Raw genomic sequence first — 21394 nt, forward strand, 5'->3', positions numbered from 1 at the left:
AATATGAATACAACAAGCATCTCTGATTTTAAGATATACTGGACAAGTTGTCCTCAACCAAGGTTATTTTAACCTTCGATTCAGCAAACCTTTTCTGAGTAACACTGCCCATATTTGCGATCATCACCAGGTGTATAATGGTTTCAAAATGATTGTAGCTTATTAACAAAAAGGCAATTAAATTAATTTAGAGCTTCTTTTCCTTAACTATTACCCACTGGAGCAGACGCAGATGTCCTTGCACGACTGCAGTGTTTAATATGAATCCTAATTGAGGCAGATCCCTTTTTAGCAGGGAAATGAGTTTGTTGTCTGACCTTTCTTTCACGGCTCCTGGAGGGAGGGCTTGCGGTGAAGGTTTATTGATTTTGTGTTGGGCTCAGCTGTACTCAATGAGACGGGATCGCAGGGTGCAAGCGCTTGGCTTCCTCCCCCACCTTCAATATTTAATAAACCTCTCACACTTTGTCGAGAAGTCCCTTCCATAAACGTCATCCCTATCAGTGTGGCAAAATAATCATCGTTTCTCAGTATTATTACGGTGTTGTCACACGTTATATCTCGACACCTTTGTAATGTTTTCATTTCAGGTTTCAATTACCTTGTATTGATTTTAATTTGTGTGTAATGTTGTCGGATCATGGTTTATTGTGAGTGCTTTCAGCCCTTTAGATCTGCCAGGTTGCTTAGGTTTTTTCTTTTTTTAACCGAATAAGATTAAAGGCGTAGACAGGGCTCTTACTGTGTAGTTGTAAGGGATTTCCCAACTGCTGCAGCTGAAATGAATGCAGTCTTGTGCACAGGGACTCTTACAGTGAAACATGCAATTAGAATCAGTTCTGCCGCAATGATTCTGTAGCAGATCACAACACACACCATCGCCACCCACCTCCTCTCTCTCTCTCTTGTTCACACACACACCCTCTCACATTATTAGACTTTTATTTTTATTCTTTTGTTAAACACACTCACACACTTTCACACTTGTTTGTTCTACCTCCTAATAGCGCATTATATGATACATTTCTTAATCTAAGATTTTGTCCTGTTGTAATAAAGTATAGCAAAGATACTTTTGGTATTGTTTTGTACTCCTCTGACTTATTCTGTTATAGTTACATGCATTACTTAAAGTAAAAAACATGCTGTTAAAGTAATATTTTTTAAAATAATGAAATATTAAAGGATCAGATCATTTTTGCGATTGATTTATGAGACTAGGTGCAGGCTGGTAGACTACAGCATGGCACTAGCAACATCAAAGCAATGGGTTCAACACTAATGAAAACACGCATGATTATGTACACCTTGAATGCACTGAAATTCATTTTAGATAAAAGCGTTTACCGAATGCATAAATATGTTAATGTTAAATGTGCTCAAGAACATGCATTCATTCATTTACTTTTAGTTCATTTATTTATACAGCTTTCACTACTCCTTGATGGGGGAATGATCTTCCCAACTTTTCCTGAACAGACAAGTCTCTAGCTACCTTTAAGAAACATCTAAAAGCACGTCCTCAATGAGCATTTGACTCACTGTCTTCAAATCTTTCTTCTGATCAGTTTTGGAAATTAGTTTAGATTAAAATGGTTGGTAAATGATTAAATGCAAATTCTAAATGAGTTTGATACTTATTGGTTTACTGATTAAAAGAAAAGCAAATGTATGTGTTAATTTGTGCTGGCTGTCATGAACATGATTTTATTAGGAAGTGTCCACTGTTTTAGTAGCAGTTTTAATTATTTTAATGCAGAATGACTCATGATGGACATCAGCTCAGATCTAGTCTGTGACTGGGTTTAGAGCTCTTTGGCCTCTGTTTAGCCCCCACAATCTTCCCTACTGGTTTCTCTCACTGGGGAGCTCCATTAGTGAGACAAACTAAACTTCCACCTCCAACCCCCACACTTCCTCACTGACCCTCACTGACCCTGTCAGCCTCACTCTGCTCTCTCTCTCTCTCTCTCTCTCTCTCTCTCTCTCTCTCTCTCTCTCTCTCTCTCTCTCTCTCTCTCTCTTTGGTTTCACCAAAGGAAAAAGAGGAGTAATCACAACCGGGAAAAATTAGCAGAAAGCTTTTAACTCAATAAAAGTAAAGCTCTTCATGTTTTTAAAATGGCTTTTAAATTTTACTAAATGCTGGTGTGTAATAAAAAAAAAAACTATTTGCTTAAAAAAGAGCATAGTTGCTTGAAGCTTTTCAGAATGGATTTAAGTTCTTGTAAATAGTTTTAAACATTATAGAGTGCATGTAGTCAGAATTGTTTTGTTTAACACCAACAGTGCTGTAAGCGATGTTAGCTATTTTACTATCTTCCACCAATGGCTTAGATCTCCCTCCTTCCTTTTCAAGATCCCTCCCCCAAACATCAAATCTGATCTCACCAAATCAAACGGGCAAAATTAGGCAGAGAGCATCCCATCGTCTTCTGACTGGCAAACAACAATAGCGTCCTGCAGCCGAATTTATAACAGACATTATCTCAGCTCTCCTTTTTCAGCGATATCTAGTGCAGACATTTTCTGTGTGCTCTTCCATAAATAATTGCCCACAGCAATTATGTGTTGAGTGCCAGGTTAGCAGGAATCTAATGACACATCTGTGAGAGAATCCAGCTTTTACACTGCAGCATACATCTGATATCCTCATAGAGTGACTGATCCTTGGGAAGGTGATTTAAAAAATCACCAGCAAACAGCAAAGGGCTGTTTATTTTTACCTTTCTTCTTACAGTCTGCTGCTTTATTTCATTTGGATGAAGAGAAAAATGGTAGATAAAAGCTTGGAATTATAATTCCTGAGTGATGTGACAGAAATGTAGTCATTAAGGCAAAGGAAAGACTTGTGAGTATAGCAGCAAATACAGTTTGTTGCTGGTTAATAAATGCAGTGGCTTTATTCTGAAAGAGAGAGCGTTAGCTGTATTTTCTAGTCAGTTTCATTGGTTTTGTTTATTAATTGCTAATTCGGAATGTTCTTGATGGCATTTTATGAAGAATTTAGTCATAAACTGTCATATTGTAAGCAAATATGCATGCTTATGAGTTATTAAATATGTGACCCTTATCTATGAGCCTTGTGTTTAAATATGACTGGTAGCATAAAGCAATTATTTGCTCCACTGGTGGGTCGTGAGTTTATGCAGATGATAGATTTCATCTTGTAGAGCAGACAGTGACGTAATGTGTTGTGGGCTGTATCGTGAGATGCAAAGTGGAAAAAAAATTTAATAGAATTGATTTTATCCAGAATTCGGATATAGAATCGGTTTGTATTTGTGTGTGATTTTTTTATAAAATAACTTTTATAATATTCTAAGCATTATATCCAGTGCTTTGATGTTGTATTTTATGTGATTGATCGTTTTAGTGTTTAGAACAGTTTTAGTTTGCCCCAGATAATGTCTTCACAGATAAGTCTAATGTTCGTCCACTTTCTCGATAGGATCTCTGTCGTCAGCGCATGGCTGTGCAGACATCAGAGCGTGGAGAACGATCAGAGGTGTTTCACCCATCGCACACGTCACGCATTAACAGCGTGTCCTCACAGTTTAGTGATGGGCCGATGCAGAGTCCCTCCACCCGGAGCAGCACATCCTCCTGGAGTGAGGAGCCTACCCAAACCAACATGGACATATCCACTGGACACATGATACTGGTAAACAATTTAATATACTGTATGCTTACGTGAACTCAGGACAGAGACTATTAAACACAGTGCCTTAAACTACTCGCCCTCTCCATATACAGACTGTGTCATTGCAGTCATAATCAAGATGAAGATAAATACACTCTCTTTTTTTGTTTTTATTTCCCCTATATCTCACATCATTCACTTATTTCAGATTTTGGGTTTGTTTTAGCTCTGAAAGAGACTGCAGGGCTCCATGGACGCTGGCTTTTCTGACACAATGGATTGTTTTAATTTCGCCCTGACTTTTGTTTTATTAATCTTAGCACAGCTTCGACAGGAAAGACTGATAGGTGCCTGGTAGCATTGTGTTCATTACCGAGCAGGGTATCTATCATACAACCAGCAGTGGAGCAAAACACTGAGTTGATTCATTTAGCGTATTGTGTTTTGCTGTAATGGATGTCCCTTATTTAGATTGTTTAAGGTTTTTGCAGCAGCTAATAAAACCATGTGCATTGTTTGGCTGAGATGCTTGTGCTCAAGCGTACACAATTACAAAGCCATTGTTCAAGCATTCAGAAGTTTGCAAAGTGCTGTGGTAATGATTGAATCGATTCTTCAGATGTTTTTAAGCGTCTTGTCTTGACACACACACACACACACACACACACAGCAAGGATAATAAAACAATAGGCAGGTAACTCTTATAGACTGTGTTAAATTATAGACTGTGTTAGATTATCAAGTTGATATTTGATATTTATCACCATTGGCTGATCTGCAGTGTGTCTTTTATTTTGACAGCTCCCAGACTTTTATTTAGATGCACAGAAACCTCCATTCTTTGTCTTCATTAATTTGCTGTATACAGTATATTTAACTGTCCAATTTAATAAATTATTAGACAGTAATGTTAAACAAAATAGGAAATTATATATGAAAAGGGACTATTATTAGTTAAAGAAAAGCGAACACTATTATAATTGTATATGATATTTAAATATTCCTTTATTTGTAAAAATACTATAATAGGATTTCAAAATCAAGAAGTTGTTGTCTAAAGTTCAAACATTTCAAATAAGTTTTTAATCAAATAATAATAAAAAAATCCATGTTATTTTTAACAATGTTTTCTTAATTTTGTAAATATCATGTGAAATAAATATTAATTTAATTGCAGCATGTTTTAAATCTTTAAATTAAATTGTGTGATATTCTATATTGGCTTTATATCGACCATCTGCCACACTGCTCTCATCATCGGCCATAAAAAAATCCAAATTGGTCAATGTGCTACAGAAAACTTCAAAATCACATCTCTAAGCAATGACTGCAATAACAGCTAGTGCAATGTACTATCAGAGGTTACTGCTTGTACGCTATCCATCTCTCAATGGGTGCAATCAAAAACGGGTTATGAAATAATAGCTATTCTGAATGTGTAATCTAGCATGTCAGACTGCTATCAGACATATGTTTTCATCCCTCCTCAAGTATAAGAGCAAAGCTAGAGAATGCATTCCCCATAGCCTAGCTTCATATGGAGCTGCCCAGATTTATAATAGCCCCCTTCTTTGTCATTATATTTTGATTGACAATCCTACGGCTTCTCTCTCTGTGGTTTAATATATACCATGCATTTGATTTCTCATGAAATCTCATGAAAATACAGCTTATTATATAAATACATTCTAAAAGCTGTTGTTTCTGTACATTTATCAGATATCTGATCAGATATGTATGTTTTTTGTACATAAAACGTGAGGCTTAAATCAGATATTATGACATAGTACTTGTAAAAACAAATACACACAATAAGAATAGTATGTCCAAATACAGAATACTTGAAAAGCAGCAGACGCAAAGGACCCAGATGACCTACTTATGTCGAGATTCTAAAGGGTGCATTATAGACAGTACTGACACTGTAGGTCAGCATCACCGGAATTTACAGCTTCCATAGTACATCTGATTAGTACCTGCTCAGATAGTATGCAATTTCGGACACACTGTGAAATTTAGCCTAGATTTCTGACCTTTTTTATTATATATAGCCACTGCGGGATCATGAAGAACTAATTCAGAACCTTGGACAGCGCCACAGTTCACTGCTGTTGCTCCATTGCACTCTGTGTTTATTATTCCACGTGCAGCATGGACATGGTGAAAGATAAATCTTTTTTTTTTTTTTTTTAGTAGAGCAAAGTCCATGATATGTTCAGTATTAAATGTGTGTGTGCATTTGAATACCCTGTAGTATTTAGAGCTTATTTGACATTGCTTAAAGAAGAGGTGGGGTGATTTTTATTTATTTATTTATTTATTATCAACGTGAATGGAGAGAAAAGGGTCTGCTGCCTGTCAGGGAGAAGTACCTCAGTGATTAAATGGTTGGCTAGTTGCCAAATCCCTCTGTCTCTGATTAAATCATGCATCATCTTCTTAATAGAGGAGGTATTAGAGAAGGCAAATAGAGAGAGTTACTGTTACATATGGTCTCAGAAGCACACACACATAGGCAGATGCTCCATCAACCATCTGTAACGTAAAAACAAGAAAAACTAAAAGAGAAAATAAAAATAAAAACTTCTGCCCAGAAGTCAGATGTATGTTTAAGAAGAGCAAATTGTCCTCATAACAGCCATATGTGGCCACTTACACTGGCTGTTTGTCAAGTCATGGCACTCATGGCACAGAACTGGAGAAGTAAACTGATTGCTGGGTAATTTATTTATCTTGTGATCATATGTAACTTGAAGGATGAGAACATTTTAAGTGCAACTGCCTGTCACGATTTTTGCTGGTAAAAGGCCAGTGGTTTCGTGGAAAAGTGCTTTGTATGTTATTAAGTTAAGCTAGAATAGAGATCAGTACAGGTCATGACTTAGTTTGAGATTTTTAATTATTCTTGTGCATTATTATTCATGTATTTACAGTACAGTCAATATAATACATTCATTCAACAAGGATACATTAAATTGATCAAAAGTAAAAAATACAAATTTTACAATGATACAAAAACATTTTTGTTTCAAATAAGAAGTGTGACCTTTCTATTCATCAAATAATTATATACTGGTTTCCTCAAAAGTATTAAGCAGCACAACTTTTTTTTTACATCGATAATAAAAAATGCTACTAGAGCACCAAATCAGCATATAAGAGGGATTTATGAAGAATTATGTGACACTGATGGCTGGAATAATGGATGCTAAAAATTCAGCTTCACCAGAATAAATTATATTTTTTAAATATGTTTGAATAGAAAATAGTTATTTATTAAAAAATATATATAATAATAAATCTTACCAACTCCAAACATAGTAATGTATCTGTTATGGAAAATTTGAGTAATAGCTGTGCTCTAAAATGATAGCAATGGTATTTGTGTCTTTAAACTAAAAGGAAAATCTTCTGACACCTAGATTTTCTTGGTCATTGGCCCCATTTTTCTCCTATTTAAGTTAATCTTATTACAATGGCATTTAATCAAAGTCTTTTCTCCTTCACCGAATCATGAATTCCATATGAACCATAATGTCTTTAATTAAGCAACTTGTCACACGGTTCATCATCTATTAAAACAAGGTCACACACACACATGCCCACTGTTCAGAGCAGTGCAAAGTCCTAGTCAAATAGGAAAAAATATAGCAGTGATGTTGGTGTGAAGACAATGATGTACTGTAAGTTATATATTTAAAATGTTCCTCTGAGATTACAGATCGCTGTCTGTGTACAGGCCAAAAGGATTCTTGACATTAGGTTATGAGTTTGTAATTGGTTTTCACACAATACATTTATAAACACACATTCACATGCCATACATGCACAAGGTAAACCCCTTCTTGTGGGTTAACAATGGGAGGCCAGAAATAAGCAGCCAAAAAACAAGACACCAACCGCCAAACAACACTTATGCTCTTACACTCTGGCCAGCAACACAGTCCTCTGAGCTCTCTGTCTGTCTCTCTCTCTCTCACTCTTTCTCTCTCTGTCTCTGTCTCTGTCTCTCCATCCACTCCCCTTTGTCTCAGTTGAATTCAATTTGGGCTTCTTGGGAAGGCGGCTTAAGCGTAGACAGTCTTATCAGCATTTGTGCAAGCAGTGAAAAGGAGTGATTGAAGCAGGCTGAAGAGGCACTGGCGTGCCCAGGCCTTTCAGGAGTCTTAATTGCATGTGTGATTGTCAGGACAAGCCCCCTCCCTGCAACCCCCTTTCTCTCCTCCTCTCTCTCCCTCTTTCCTCCTTTGTGGTGCATGTTTAGGATTACTGTCTACTATTCCCGTGCTGAACGGGTTTGAGCTCTTGTCTATCTGAAGATGGATAGGTGAGTGATTGTATTGTTGTGTAGAAAGAAAGCACAGAAAGCGATAGGTTGGCCTTAGAGGTAAAGCTGGATTATAGCATACGAATGCAAACTTGCTATGTAGCATTTTTACTCACCGGATTAAGGGGAGGGACGGAGACTTAATTCAAAAACGTTTACACAGGAAGGCAAACAGCACATGAAACGCATAAGCACAAGAAATATGGTTAATGCTCTTGTTTACGTTGTATAAACAACGAATGTAACACTGAATTGTATTGAAATCCTCTGCTGTATATTTGCGTCATTGTTTTATATGTTGTCTGGGCTGGAAATGCTTGTTTTATTTATTGAGTTATGCATGTTACAGGAAATATTTGATTCGCTATAACATCATTAGGACCTTTCAAGCAGCTTTTGCCTCTGTGTCTTTCTCCCATGTGTAGACGTATATGGAGGATCACCTGCAGAATAAAGATCGTTTGGATAAGGAGTGGGAGGCTCTCTGTAGTTACCAGGCTGAGCCAGCAGCGTGTGCGGTGGGTCAGGAGGAACAGAATGTCCAGCGCAACCGCCCACACGGCGTCCTTGTGTGTGAGTGCTTCACAAATCGTAACTGCCTCGAGTGAATTCATATTTGTTTCTATGCCGTAGGCCGGCAGCACAGCATGTCACAGGCTAATGTGTTCTGTTTTGATTCATTAAAAAGTCAGGGGCCTCTTCTAATCATACACTAATCAGAACTTTGTATCCTTTTCATTTTTATAAAAACATGCATTCTCTACTAAAGGAGTGTTATTGAATTGTTGATGCTCTAGTTATTAAGTCATCATCTGTCTCTGTCTGTCTCTGAATACTGTAGATGATCACTCCAGGGTCATCCTGAAGCCAGAGAATAACCAATCCAGATCTGATTATATCAACGCCAGTCCCATTGTAAGTAGACACACTTGTTATCTACATATTTATGCATCATGTCCATTAATGGGAGTGAAAACACCTCTTACAGGTTGTTCACGTGACTGAAACTCTTCCTCTTTTTGAAAAGGTGTTTATGTCTCTCTGTGCCAATTGTCTTTCCCTTCTTTACTCTGTGGATCAACAGTGACCTTTCTCATACTGTTAAATATGCCCTTTTATGTATATGTAGACACTGAGAAACTGAAAAAACACAAAGAAAAAAAACTGAAACTAGGTTAAAATAGTCAATCATTCATTTCTAGAAAAAAAAAAAAACAAGCATGTCAAAAATTATTAGCCAGAAGGAAGGCCTTTCTATCAATGTAAGCTTTTTGTGTGCATAACATAAGACAGAGAGCACAGCATTTGAATGCTTGAAAACCTAACACTGTGATTACATCTCCATCACAGACACAATCATTTTTGTTTAGGCCCCTTTATCAGTACACTCACATAATGTTAATTAGTATAATACCTGTGCAGCAATATCACACTGAGAAAGTCAAACCGAGTCATTTTTACATGCTGTTATTTGTGGACTCCAACTCGTCAAAAGATGAGACAAAAGGCACCAGCGAGTCAGCCCTCCCTCCCCGAGGGTTCGTGCTGAAGTCGGGTAGGGTGCACTGATCCGCTGGTGCGGAGACAAATGCATGGAGGCGCAGTAATTAAAGCGCAGCAGGGATTTGGCAATGTGTGTTTCAAAAACTGTGATAATTATGTCTGTCAATGTTTGTGGCTTCTTTCTCATTAGCTGCAAGAAAGAAAAAGGCCTCAAAGTAAATCATTTGTGATATTTTTCACAACCTCCTCACACTAACACCCTATCTTTCGGATTTGGTGACTGTTTGGGGTTATGCTCTGGATCTGGATTTTTGCTCTGGATCTCTGTTTCTCTATCTCTCAGTCATACAAACACAAAAAAGGTATAAATGGTGCAGATAAAGCTTTTTGGATGTTATTTAGAAACGCTTCAATCCTTTCAGTAATATTGAGTAAATTAAACCAAGTGAACACTATTGCATTCTTTGCTTTGTTCCATCAATCTTGACTCCTATTAATTTTATTTCAATATAAATAATAATTCATATATTGAGGTAATGTATCCTGTGAACAAAAAATACTTTGCCCTAATCTTCTAAATTTACTGATAAACTGCTAAAAGTCTCTGATGTCTTAAAGTAATTAGACTTTAAGTGTGTGATAATCTCTCTGAGTGTGAAATGACAAATCGACTATAATAACACCCTTTATAGAGAGCGGGTAGTCAAAAAACTTCATATAGACTGCCAGCATTAGCCAGCTTGTGTATATATAATTGTTCTACCCTCAAATTGCTCTTGCCAACAATTAAGGTTGTGCAAAGCAATTATATCCATTTTCTGCCATGCTAATGGGTGTGCGTGTCATTCACTGTAACTATGGGGTATGAATCTGTCTCTATCATGCAGTGGTGTTTGATCTTTTTGTGAAGCTATAGAGAAATTAGAGGAGAAGTACTGAACCATGCAATTACTTTAGCAAAAGTTTAGAAAGGCTTTGTGATCGCCTTTTGTGCTTATAAGTCATATATTCTCCGAAACGCACTCACAAAGACAGCTGTAGCATTTGATCGATGTGGTGAAATATTCATCAAATCAGAACTTTTTGGATGTGAAAAATGTCCACATTTATCAGGAGGGCTATACTTTTTAAATGACCTTAGCTTGAAGATTCAAGGACATACACAAACACATACACATCTGACACCCTTACCCTTTCAGACAGACACGCTTTTGTTACAGCTTAAAATGAGCACATTCCAGTCTGATGATAGCTTTCACTTCTTTTTGTAAGGAGTCATTTCATTTCAGGTCAAGATGATATTCTCTGGTAATGCATCCAGACCATAATATGGTTCCTCTAATATGAGTGCGGACAGGATGTAATCAGCGAATTATTATTATTTTTTTTATTTATTATTATATATTTTTTAATGGACAGATAGTGGGATGTGTGGACTAATGTTCAGAACCAATACATCAGACACACATAATAAGAGTTCATTTCTGAATTTTGGTCATCACAGCTTGTAGGCAAAGATTAATAAATAAGAATTGATCAATAGCATGCCCCACTCTGACCATTCACCTGTACTGCATAAATCAGTAATTGCCAATTGAGTTTACGTTTTCCCGTGAATATATGTGTGATTTCCTCGGATTGTTTTCCATCCACTGTAGATTCAAGATTAGATTTTTATCTGGCACATACACAATTACATACAGAATACAACCTGCATTGAAATGCAAATGTGATTGCTCCAAAGACTATGCATAAAATATATAAAGATAAACAGTTAGAAATAATAAAAAATCTAAAGTAAACCTGAAGCACTGACAGTATACATCAAAACTTTTTTAACGTTGATGTTATAATGTTGAAATAAATTTGTAATAATGCTAAATTAAATTCAGTATGATATTATTTTATATAGTATATAAAATTAGTATGAACAGAACGAAATGTTAATTTGGTAAAATCTAAATTAGTAGGCTTTATACAAGTCCAAAATGTATCAATGTAAATACACAGGTTATACTATACATTTAAGGGTTAGATAATGTAGAAACAGCTCCTTACGTTAAAAATTAAAGATACTACTTTTAGCAGTGAACACATTCTGGTTTGTGTCAGTGAAGAGATACTCGAGTCTTACTGATGGAAATAAGGTTGAGAAACCCTGACAAAGTTTGCAAAGAGGTGGGTTGTCCCTTTGCTGTGGTTTAAAATATAATGTTGCTTGTTATGGTTTTGCTGCTGATTAGCTGAAGTGTTGGTGAAGCTCCTGTCTGTCATTATTTAATTGTGGCTAGTGCATTAATGTCATAGTCCATATCTATATCAAGGTTTTTTTTTTTTTCATCATTAGCTCTTTTCCATCAGGACAGCTTTCACTCAGACAAGACACACAATTACACGCAGGCACCCTCCTCCAGCCACTGAGCTTCTCATCAATAAATGCGTTTGATTAGAGAGATGCCTTGCTTTACTCCCAGAGCCGGCTTTAATCAGAGGTATTAAAGAATGCACATGCTCGGAGAGGACAGACAGGGGAGAGAGAGGAAGAAGGGGTGACTGGAGATGATAGAAAGATATAGAAATGGAAGAGAGAGTGGATGCGGAGTAGATAAAAATGAGACAGACAGAAGAGGGGAGGTGGTCGTGAGAGAGACAACTCTGCTCTCATTAGTGACAGACCTCTGTGCCTTCTCTTTATTTGATTTGCTTTTTCCTTTTTTTCTCTCAAGCTTTTTAAGTCCAAACAGAAATCGTGGACATTCTGTTTCTCTAGGCAGCAAGTTTGTTTATCCCTTCCCCAAAGATCGGAGGGGACCGATGAAATGCTCAGAAAGCAAATAAATAAGATAAATGAAACCGTGCAGATAACATAGAGGCTTCATGTCAGAGGAGAGCACCATAGAAACTTGCGTCCTTTCCAACATGCAGTTATATCGTTTTTGTACTTCTGTAGAGTAGATATATAATATCAACAGAGTGCTAAGTGTTTCGTTTTCACTATTAAATGAAAATGTTCTTTTCATGCATATTTATGAAAGATTTCCTACGTCTTTTCAATTTTAAGATGGACCATGACCCCCGAAACCCAGCCTATATCAGCGCTCAAGGTCCTCTTCCCTCCACAGTGGCAGACTTCTGGCAGGTAAGATACGCAGTGTTGTCCACATCTGATACATATGGATAAAACACAAGTGCAAGAATGAAAATGTTAGGTTCATGATTCCTGATTCAAAACCACTTATCAGAGTTAATAGTTCCTTTTTTACCATTTTAGACTCATGCAAACCCATTAGCAAGAATCGCTTTTACATTCCTATTGGTTTTCAATATCTATCTGTAAAAGCAAATTGAGAACTTGAAATATACTGTGAAAGCATCTGTGCACCATATGAACTCTAAAATAAGGCAAAGCTGGGCTTTTTTTGGCAATGTTAAGGGCAAAAGGACACTTTCCATCTGCTTTCAGAAAGCTGCGCCATGAGCATCACCATATTACCTTAATTAGGAGAGCCAAAGGTCCCATAAGGTTTGGGATTCCTCACTGCACAGTGTCAGTGCTGAAAATACAAGTGAGGATCTGAGCCTTTTCTGCTTCGAATGAGAAAGTTTCTCAGTATAATAGTTCTGATTGTAACAAATAGATTTTAGTGCTTTTAATTGTTTGTTTGCATATTAGAATCAGTGTTAATTGCTCAGTTGATTTTAAGAAACACCTTAATGCTTTTTGCTCGCATGTGTAGGATGTTTTTATCTCAATTGATAATTTCCAACCAGCAGATACCAGCAACATTGAATTAGTTTTTTCTTTGTTTCATGTGTGTGCTTTTGTGCTTGTTTTTGTTTCGTTTTTTGTTTTTGTTTTCTTGCAGGTTAGATAAGGTGTTAAAGACAAACCATAATCTACATTTTTATTAATTGACTGTGGTAATGTGTTGCTGTCATTTGACCCTCTATAATCACAAAGCTGTGTTCACAAACAGATGTGGGTGTACACTAATTGATGTTATTGGTTGTTTGAATTTGTCATTTTGTCAATTTGTGACAGAAAATTAATTATCTAAATTGATTTAATTCCATGCAGATGAATTATAGACAGTCGGACCAGTTCTGAATTCAAAAAAGGCCATTAAAAACTCCATTTAAATTAAACTGAGTACATTAATCCCTGTCAATTAGCGTAGTGATGTCATTGTCTCTGTTTCTTCTTCTTATTAATGAAAAGATGATTCATACCAAACAGAGCCAAGCTTTTAAGAGTTTGCAGAGTCTTAAGTTTTCTCCTTTATATAGGGCACGTGTACATGCATATGTACTTATATTATGTGCAAACCTTTTCCTTATTAGGCATGGCTTGAGGATGTTAGACTTTCTCTAATTTGTCATTCACAACAACAACAAAAAAAAAAATGTTAATTTGTGGTAAAAGCATTAATGCTGTTCAAAGTTACATTAATAAAAAATTAGCTGGTTTACTTACCAAACAGAAACTAATAATTAAAGAGATAATTATAAAAATGTAGTTTAACAAAACTGAAGGTGACATATTGGTGTTTTAGGTCTTTTTAGATGTAGTTTTCTGGAAACATTGATTTCCACTGATCTCCTAAAGATAAGTGATGATTCTCTTTAAGTCCATGGTACAACGAATGTCAGAATTGAAGATTTATCCACATTTCAAAAAAGACTTTTTTATCTTTGCCTAATATTATGAAAAGTTTTCCTGAGATGGGGAAGGAACTTTCAACTACATCTTTCAAGATTTATTCACAGAATATTCAACTGTTGCTTTGTGCGATTTATATTCAGAATTCTGAGCAAGCACAGAGCACTCAATCCTGTTCTCTGCAGAGGTTCAGAAACATGTTTGTTGGTTTTGTTTGACCTTATCCCCATATTGCACTGCAAATCTCAAACTCAACAATATTTGATCACCTGGTTTTCAGAAAATGTTAAACTAAACAAAAAAAGTTTTTTTTATTTTTTTATTTTTTTTATAACAATACTGAATAACTGAACAGAGATGACATCATTTGACTAATAATATATACAGTGATAAGCATCTAAACACATTTCTGTCTTTATTCCTGTGACCTTTTATTTATCAGCAAATTCATCTGCAATGTTTTGTGAGATTAAAAATGAAAACATATTCATAATAACTTTAACTTTATGTTGCTTTTCAAACCACTTTTACCATGGTGTGATGTGTCTACATTTCTCTGTTAACGACTCTGTGGGGACATGCGGCACATGAGTTTGATTATTTTATGAGCAGGATCATTGTATTTTATTGCTACCATAAAAGTCAGTGTTTCCCCTCATTTTCATAATGGCCGCAGTGGGCCTTTCTGTGACTGAAGGACACAGTAAAAGTGTGATTAGGGGAAATGGAGCAAGGCTGAGGAGGTTCCGCATACAAGGAGAAGGGGAGATCGAGAGAGGTGGGCTGGAAGACTAAACTAAACCTTGATTAGTGATGAGTGGGGTTGAGTTATTAAGACCAATTCTCTTTAAAGTGAGCTCCACTGGAAAACTCTCTGAATCCAGTCATTCAATAAAAGAGGGATTTGATTTTGTCTTGAGAATTTATTTTTAGCTGTCCTCCCCTGTCTACATTGAAACACTGATTTAGTATTTTCTGCTCTGCTGTGTAGATGGTTTGGGAGAGTGGCTGTGTGGTTATTGTCATGCTGACACCTCTTGCTGAAAACGGGATCAAACAGTGTCATCAGTATTGGCCTGATGAAGGCTCAGACCTCTACCACATATATGAGGTAAAGCTCCTGTGGACACTGTGGTTTTATATATTTGAATGATGTTTTTAGACCTTAACTTAATATAAAGACAATGGACCCTTTTCACAGACTGTGATGGCGTATTTCCAGCTATTAACTGTAAATTTAGCAAATGTAATCTCTCTCTTGGAAAATCTTAGAAATGCTATTGTTGATTTTTCCTTTTGCTATTAGAGAAAATGGGGACTCAAAATATATTTGTTGTCATTTCCATTTACCATTATAGAAGTTTACCAACTTTGCCAACTACTTTTCCACTTCTGAGAATCCTGGAAATGTGAAAAGGTTCCATGACCACCCTATTAGTTATGCCAAAATCTTAAAATCTTACATTTTGAACCTTGACAGCTTACATATTATATTACAGGACGTTCCAGTGATCGTGTAAAATCATACTCTTCTTATGTTCTTGAAGGTAAATCTGGTCTCTGAGCATATCTGGTGTGATGATTTCCTGGTGCGTAGTTTCTACTTGAAGAACGTCCAGACTAATGAGACCCGCACAGTCACTCAGTTCCACTTCTTGTCCTGGATGGACCAGAATGTTCCAGAGTCAGCTAGAACCTTGCTGGACTTCCGCAGGTATGTGTCCAGCTGCTGTATGAATGCTTACCTAAGCAATTTTCATCTTAATCAAGGTTTTGGGCCAGTGTACTTATTTTTTTAACAAGTTTTTGTTCATTTACCTTCAGCCTGTAGGTTTAGAAAGATCAGAGAGTATGTTTTTGAAGAAATAAAATGTTGCCCTTTAGTTAAAAACTTTTTTGTATTCCAGATCCTTATATGTGTGCATAGTAGCAAACACATGGCAATCCTGCAATAATCTCTATTAAATTTAACACTCCAATAAAATGTGAAATGTTCAGCAGTAAAACAGTAGTTAAAGGAACAGCAACAGGCATCTGTACACATAGACATAAAAGGGGACTTGAGCACCTGCCCTTTTTCTTCTTTGAGATAAGTTCCCTTTTATCTGGGATTTTTTGTATTTTTATAAATGAATATATGTATTATGTGTATCTGTGTGTTTATCTGTTTGCACACAGCTTTCCCCATCAAAAAAAATAAATAAAACTGAAATATCAGGTTGGGTCATGAAATCTGCACAGGCGCGCAGCACAGCAGTGTAGCAAATCATAGACAAAGAGAGATCCGCAGAAGTGAAGCCCCCCCTCCCTTTCCAGTTGTGTTTGTCTTGGTGTGGAGGAGAGTGGTGATGAACAAAAGAATAAGCTACCTGTGCCTCCAATTTACAGCTAATTATTCAAAAGACAAATATGCTTATTTGTCTTACTAACATCCCTGACTCATGAGCTACCATGTAATAAGTTAGCTAAAGTTTAGCTAAGGCAATATATCATGGGCTTATTGGACTTAATGGAGAAACGACAGCTGAATACAGTAAAATGAATAACGTGATCAGAATATATATATATATATATATATATATATATATATATATATATATATATATATATATATATATATATATATATATATTTGATATGCAAACCAATATTTGACACTAGGCATTGCAGATGAATAGAATAATCAAAATAACTAAAGCATATCACCACAGAACTTCCCCAGTTATTAATTAATGACTTACAACAAGATTATTTTTGTATGCTGATAGATCTTACAGCCCTCCCTCAAATGTGAAACAAAGTTCTTGTCACCATCAGTTTGTGTGTGTGTGTGTGTGTGTGTGCATGGTACAGTAAGTGTAATTATAACAATATTATGAGTGTGAGGGACTTAAAATAAATTGGTAAGCCAGAGTTGTGTTAGTATAATTAACGTTTTGTTTAGGAAAAAAATAAATAAATATGATAAGTGCCCTTTTTTCCACTTGAGCCCCTGCCCCTCTAAATATCTGTGCATGTCCCCGAACAGCAGTATATGCCTACCTCTTTTTTCACCCACTGTGAGTGTTCTAAACAAATGCAACAGGACTCCTTAAAAACCTTAAAACCTTAAAGAAATTTAACAACCCTGGCATAGGTGGATATATAGCTACAATAGGATGATCCATTTTGGTCTTCCAGTTTTGTAGTTAATGCTCAAGCAGAGTTAACAAATTTTAGCATGTGACAAATTATGTTGGCATGTTGCATTTCAGACTGTATGCTTTGTACTTTTGGAGTTTCATGAGTAATCGTTTGGAGAATTTCCTGTTGTTGACTCAGAGCTTGTGCAGCTCGCTCTGATTTGCTTACATTCATGAATTATGGTATATCCATAATTTATGTAACCATTTTACAGATACAGGTGAGCAGTATGCTTTAGATTTCAGATGGTTCTCCTTATAGCTACTATACACAGTCTATGCTTTGGGCAAATGTCTTATTTTTTGTTTATGTAGTTAATTATGTTACCTGTCATATGAGATTAAAATGTAAGCATTAGATTTGGAGTGCTGATTCTCGTGTTGCAATCATGGGAAGACTGTTGGATTATGCACAAAGCATTTAGATCTGGAACGCTGATGTTAGATCTTGTGCCCTGATAAATGAATAGGTTGGGTCTGATCCGCCATCAGCTGTCTCACTGATGATTTACATATCATCCTTGATTCTGACTTATCACTCACATTCTGAGACCCAGAGTTTTCTGAATATTCTTTTCACTGTAGAAAAAAAATATCTCCCAAAGTTTCAATGACACCTAGGGCATTGAGGCTTTGGTGAGATGGTTTTAACCCTGGTGCTTCTCTTTGACTTGCTCTGGTTTCTGTTGCCATTCTGAATATCTCCCTAAAGGCCTGTGACAGAGTCTTGTCTCATACACTTCCATGACTCACACAGAATCTGTCACATGCTGCTCACTCACCTTTTTTTGTTGGCCAGCTAATTAGCGGTTGCCAGTGTCATTTTTGTGATGTTGCAGCTAGTTATATGAGCCCAGTTGCATAGTCACAAAAGTGATCATTGGAAACTGTATCTCCTCTTCCAGGCCCTTGATTTTTCCTTGCCTCCCCACCTGTATCTCAGACTCACCACATGTCCCTGTTTCTTGCACTCACCCACCCTTTTTCTCTGCCCCTCTGTTTAACCAAAAACACACATGGTGCCCTAATGCCCAATGCACTCTTTCAGATCTGTCCTATCTCAAAGAAAACAGATAGTTGCAAAGAGGAAAATATTTAAAGCACTTTAATTACACATTTTTTGTGGAGGAGACACCAGATTTAGTTTATTTCAAGGTCCAAATGTATTTTTTTTAATTAAAACCAAAACCGAAAACCGAATTTAAAATCTGTAGATGATATGTGAGTAAAATGGATTTATTAGTTTTTCTTTTTTTGATTTTAACTGAGCATTTCACTTATATCAGTGTGGCCAATATAGCCATTCATATACTTTAACGTTATAAGGAACTACAACAGGTTACATGCTTGAAGTCAAAGTTAATAAATTCTGTTTAATAAACTCACCAAAGCCAATTTGTTGTATTTGGTTCTTGATGAGTGTTGATATTGTACTCTGCTGTCTTTAAATAACATTATGTAAATGCATGCTTTGGGATTTAGAATTGAAAGTCATCCCATGAGTTTTAAGATCTGATCTTAAAAACATATTTTGGTATCTCTTGAGAAATTACCCTTGATGTATGCACAAAGCAGGGTCATTTTTTTTGGAGGGGGGGGGGGGGATTTAAGCGAAACACTGTATTGTATAAACATTTAAGAGTCAACACTGTACATTTTCATGGGAACAGCTCCTATGTGTTTAATACTTATGGTTTTGAAGGCATTATAACTGTGCAAGGTTAATGTGTTTTGGATCATGACACCTAACCACATATCATTTACTTAATGACTTTTGTCACAATGTGGATGATTTAACAACCTCTCCATTTGTTTTAATTGTTTGACATTAACCTATTGGTTTATTATGATTTTGATAGACACATGTTAGAAAGTCCACTGGTTTGACAGTAGCGTGTTTGATATTTAATTATTTATTTATTTATTTCAAGCAAATAGTGTGATAGTTCACCCAAAAATGAAAATTTGATGTTTATCTGCTTACCCCCAGGGCATCCAAGATGTAGGTGACTTTATTTCTTCAGTAGAACACAAACCAATTTTTAGTTCAAACCGTTGCAGTCTGTCAGTCTTATAATGTAACTGTATGAGAATCACGGCTTAAACATACAAAAAAAAATTAAAAAAATTAAACCCTGCTGTTCGTGACGATACATTGATGCGTAAAGACATAAATCAATCGGTCTGTGCAAGAAACTGAACAGAATTTATATAGTTTTTTACCTCTGTTGGACTTCAATGTCTGAACTGTCTTAACTGTACTGTTCTCAAGCAGGCGCATGAGGCTGCTTCTTCCTATTCTTGCTTTACAGCGGATAGCAGACTTATAAGTGCATTACCACCACCTATCTCTCAAATGGACCACTGACACGCTATCTACAATCTCAATTAAGAGTGTCAGTGGTAAACTTGAGAAATATGGCAGTAATGCACTTATAAGTCTGCGATCCACCGTAAAGCAAGAAGAAGAAGAAGCCTCCTCATGCACCTGCCGCCTGCTTGAGAACAAGCTCAGGAGGACCCGCTAAGGAAAGTTCTAACAGTTTGGACATTACGTGAATGAGAGGTAAAGAAAACTATATAAATGCTGTTCAATTTCTTGCACAGTACAATCATTTTGTGATTGTATTATTATTAATCACAATTATTAATATTGCCCAATATTTAATGCGCATCTTGTCAGTAAAGCCGGTTCTGTAATCAGTGGTAAATCTCTACACGTGTATGATTTCACACAGAGCAGCATTTACTACAAATAGCCATTGTTTACTGACAAGCTGCGCCTAACCATATTCTGTGCATGTTTTGCGCACCTTGCAAGTGAACATTGGCTCTGTGTAGTAAAGGCTGCTCCATGTGAAATCACACACATGATTTACCACTGATTACAGAACTGGCATAACTGACAAGATGCACATTAAATATCAGGCGATATTTATCATGCATCCCAATTTTATTGTGTTTTACCCTTGATTCCCATCCACTCACATTATAAGACTGACAGACTAAAACGATTTAAGTTAAAAATCTTGGTTTGTGTTCTAGTGAAGAAACAAAGTCACCTATATCTAGGATTCCATGGGGGTAAGCGGATAAACATAACATTTTAATTTGTGGGTGAACTATCCATTTAAGCAATGTCATATGCTTATATGTGCTCATATTTATAAGAGTTTCTAAAATGGCAGTTAAATATGTCCGTGATCTACTTATTTGCACTTCCAATATTAATGACCTCTTTTTTTCTGTCATTACAGAAAGGTTAACAAGTGCTTCCGGGGCAGATCTTGTCCAATAATTGTTCATTGCAGGCAAGTACAACAATAATATAAAAAATGCATTTATAAGCTAGTTGCATCAATCTAAAATACTATGACACTATACTAATACTAATACCAATACTAATGTGTGTGTATATGTGTATATATATACTTACTGGCCACTTTGGAAGGTGTTGGAAACATTCCTCAGAGATTTTGGTCCATATTGACATGATAGCATCATGCAGTTGCTGCAGATTTGTCGGCTGCACATCCATGATGCGAATCTCCTGTTCCATCACATTTCAAAGCTGCTCTACTGGATTGAGATCTGGTGACTGTTGAGGCCATTTGAGTAAATTGAACTAATTGTAATGATTTGACCTTTGTGAAATGGTGCATTATCCTTCTGGAAGTAGCCATCAGAAGATGGGCACACTGTAGTCATAAAGTGATGGAGATGGTCAGCAACAATACTCCGTGGCATGTAAATGATGCTCAATTGGTACTAAGGGGCCCAAAGTGTGCCAAGAAAATATCCCCCACACCATTACACCACCACCACCAGGCTGAACCGTTGAGACAAGGCAGGATGGATCCATGCTTTACGCCAAATTCTGATCCAACCATCTGAATGTCGCAGCAGAAATGGAGACTCATCAGACCAGGCAATGTGTTTCCAATGTTTTTCCAATATTCTATTGTCCAATTTTGGTGAGCCTGTGCAAATTGAAGCCTCTTGTTTCCTGTTTTTACTGACAGGAGTAGCACGAGCTGTAGCATATTTGCTTCTGGGTTTGACGTGTTGTGTTCAGAAAT

The 21394-nt window shown here is 36.4% G+C and overlaps 1 protein-coding gene across 1 annotated transcript in view; it reads left to right on the forward strand.

Annotated features, from left to right (window-relative positions):
* Positions 1-21394, forward strand: part of LOC113051661 (receptor-type tyrosine-protein phosphatase N2-like) — a 171054-nt gene that overhangs the window by 140832 nt on the left and 8828 nt on the right. Inside the window, exons 14-20 of the mRNA XM_026215585.1 lie at positions 3452-3664; positions 8396-8543; positions 8812-8885; positions 12535-12612; positions 15125-15244; positions 15681-15847; positions 20573-20626. Of these exons, the coding sequence (XP_026071370.1) occupies positions 3452-3664; positions 8396-8543; positions 8812-8885; positions 12535-12612; positions 15125-15244; positions 15681-15847; positions 20573-20626 (854 nt within the window). The remainder of the gene's footprint in view (positions 1-3451; positions 3665-8395; positions 8544-8811; positions 8886-12534; positions 12613-15124; positions 15245-15680; positions 15848-20572; positions 20627-21394) is intronic.

Source organism: Carassius auratus, chromosome 32 (genome assembly GCF_003368295.1).
Source record: "Carassius auratus strain Wakin chromosome 32, ASM336829v1, whole genome shotgun sequence".
Lineage (NCBI taxonomy): Eukaryota > Metazoa > Chordata > Actinopteri > Cypriniformes > Cyprinidae > Carassius > Carassius auratus.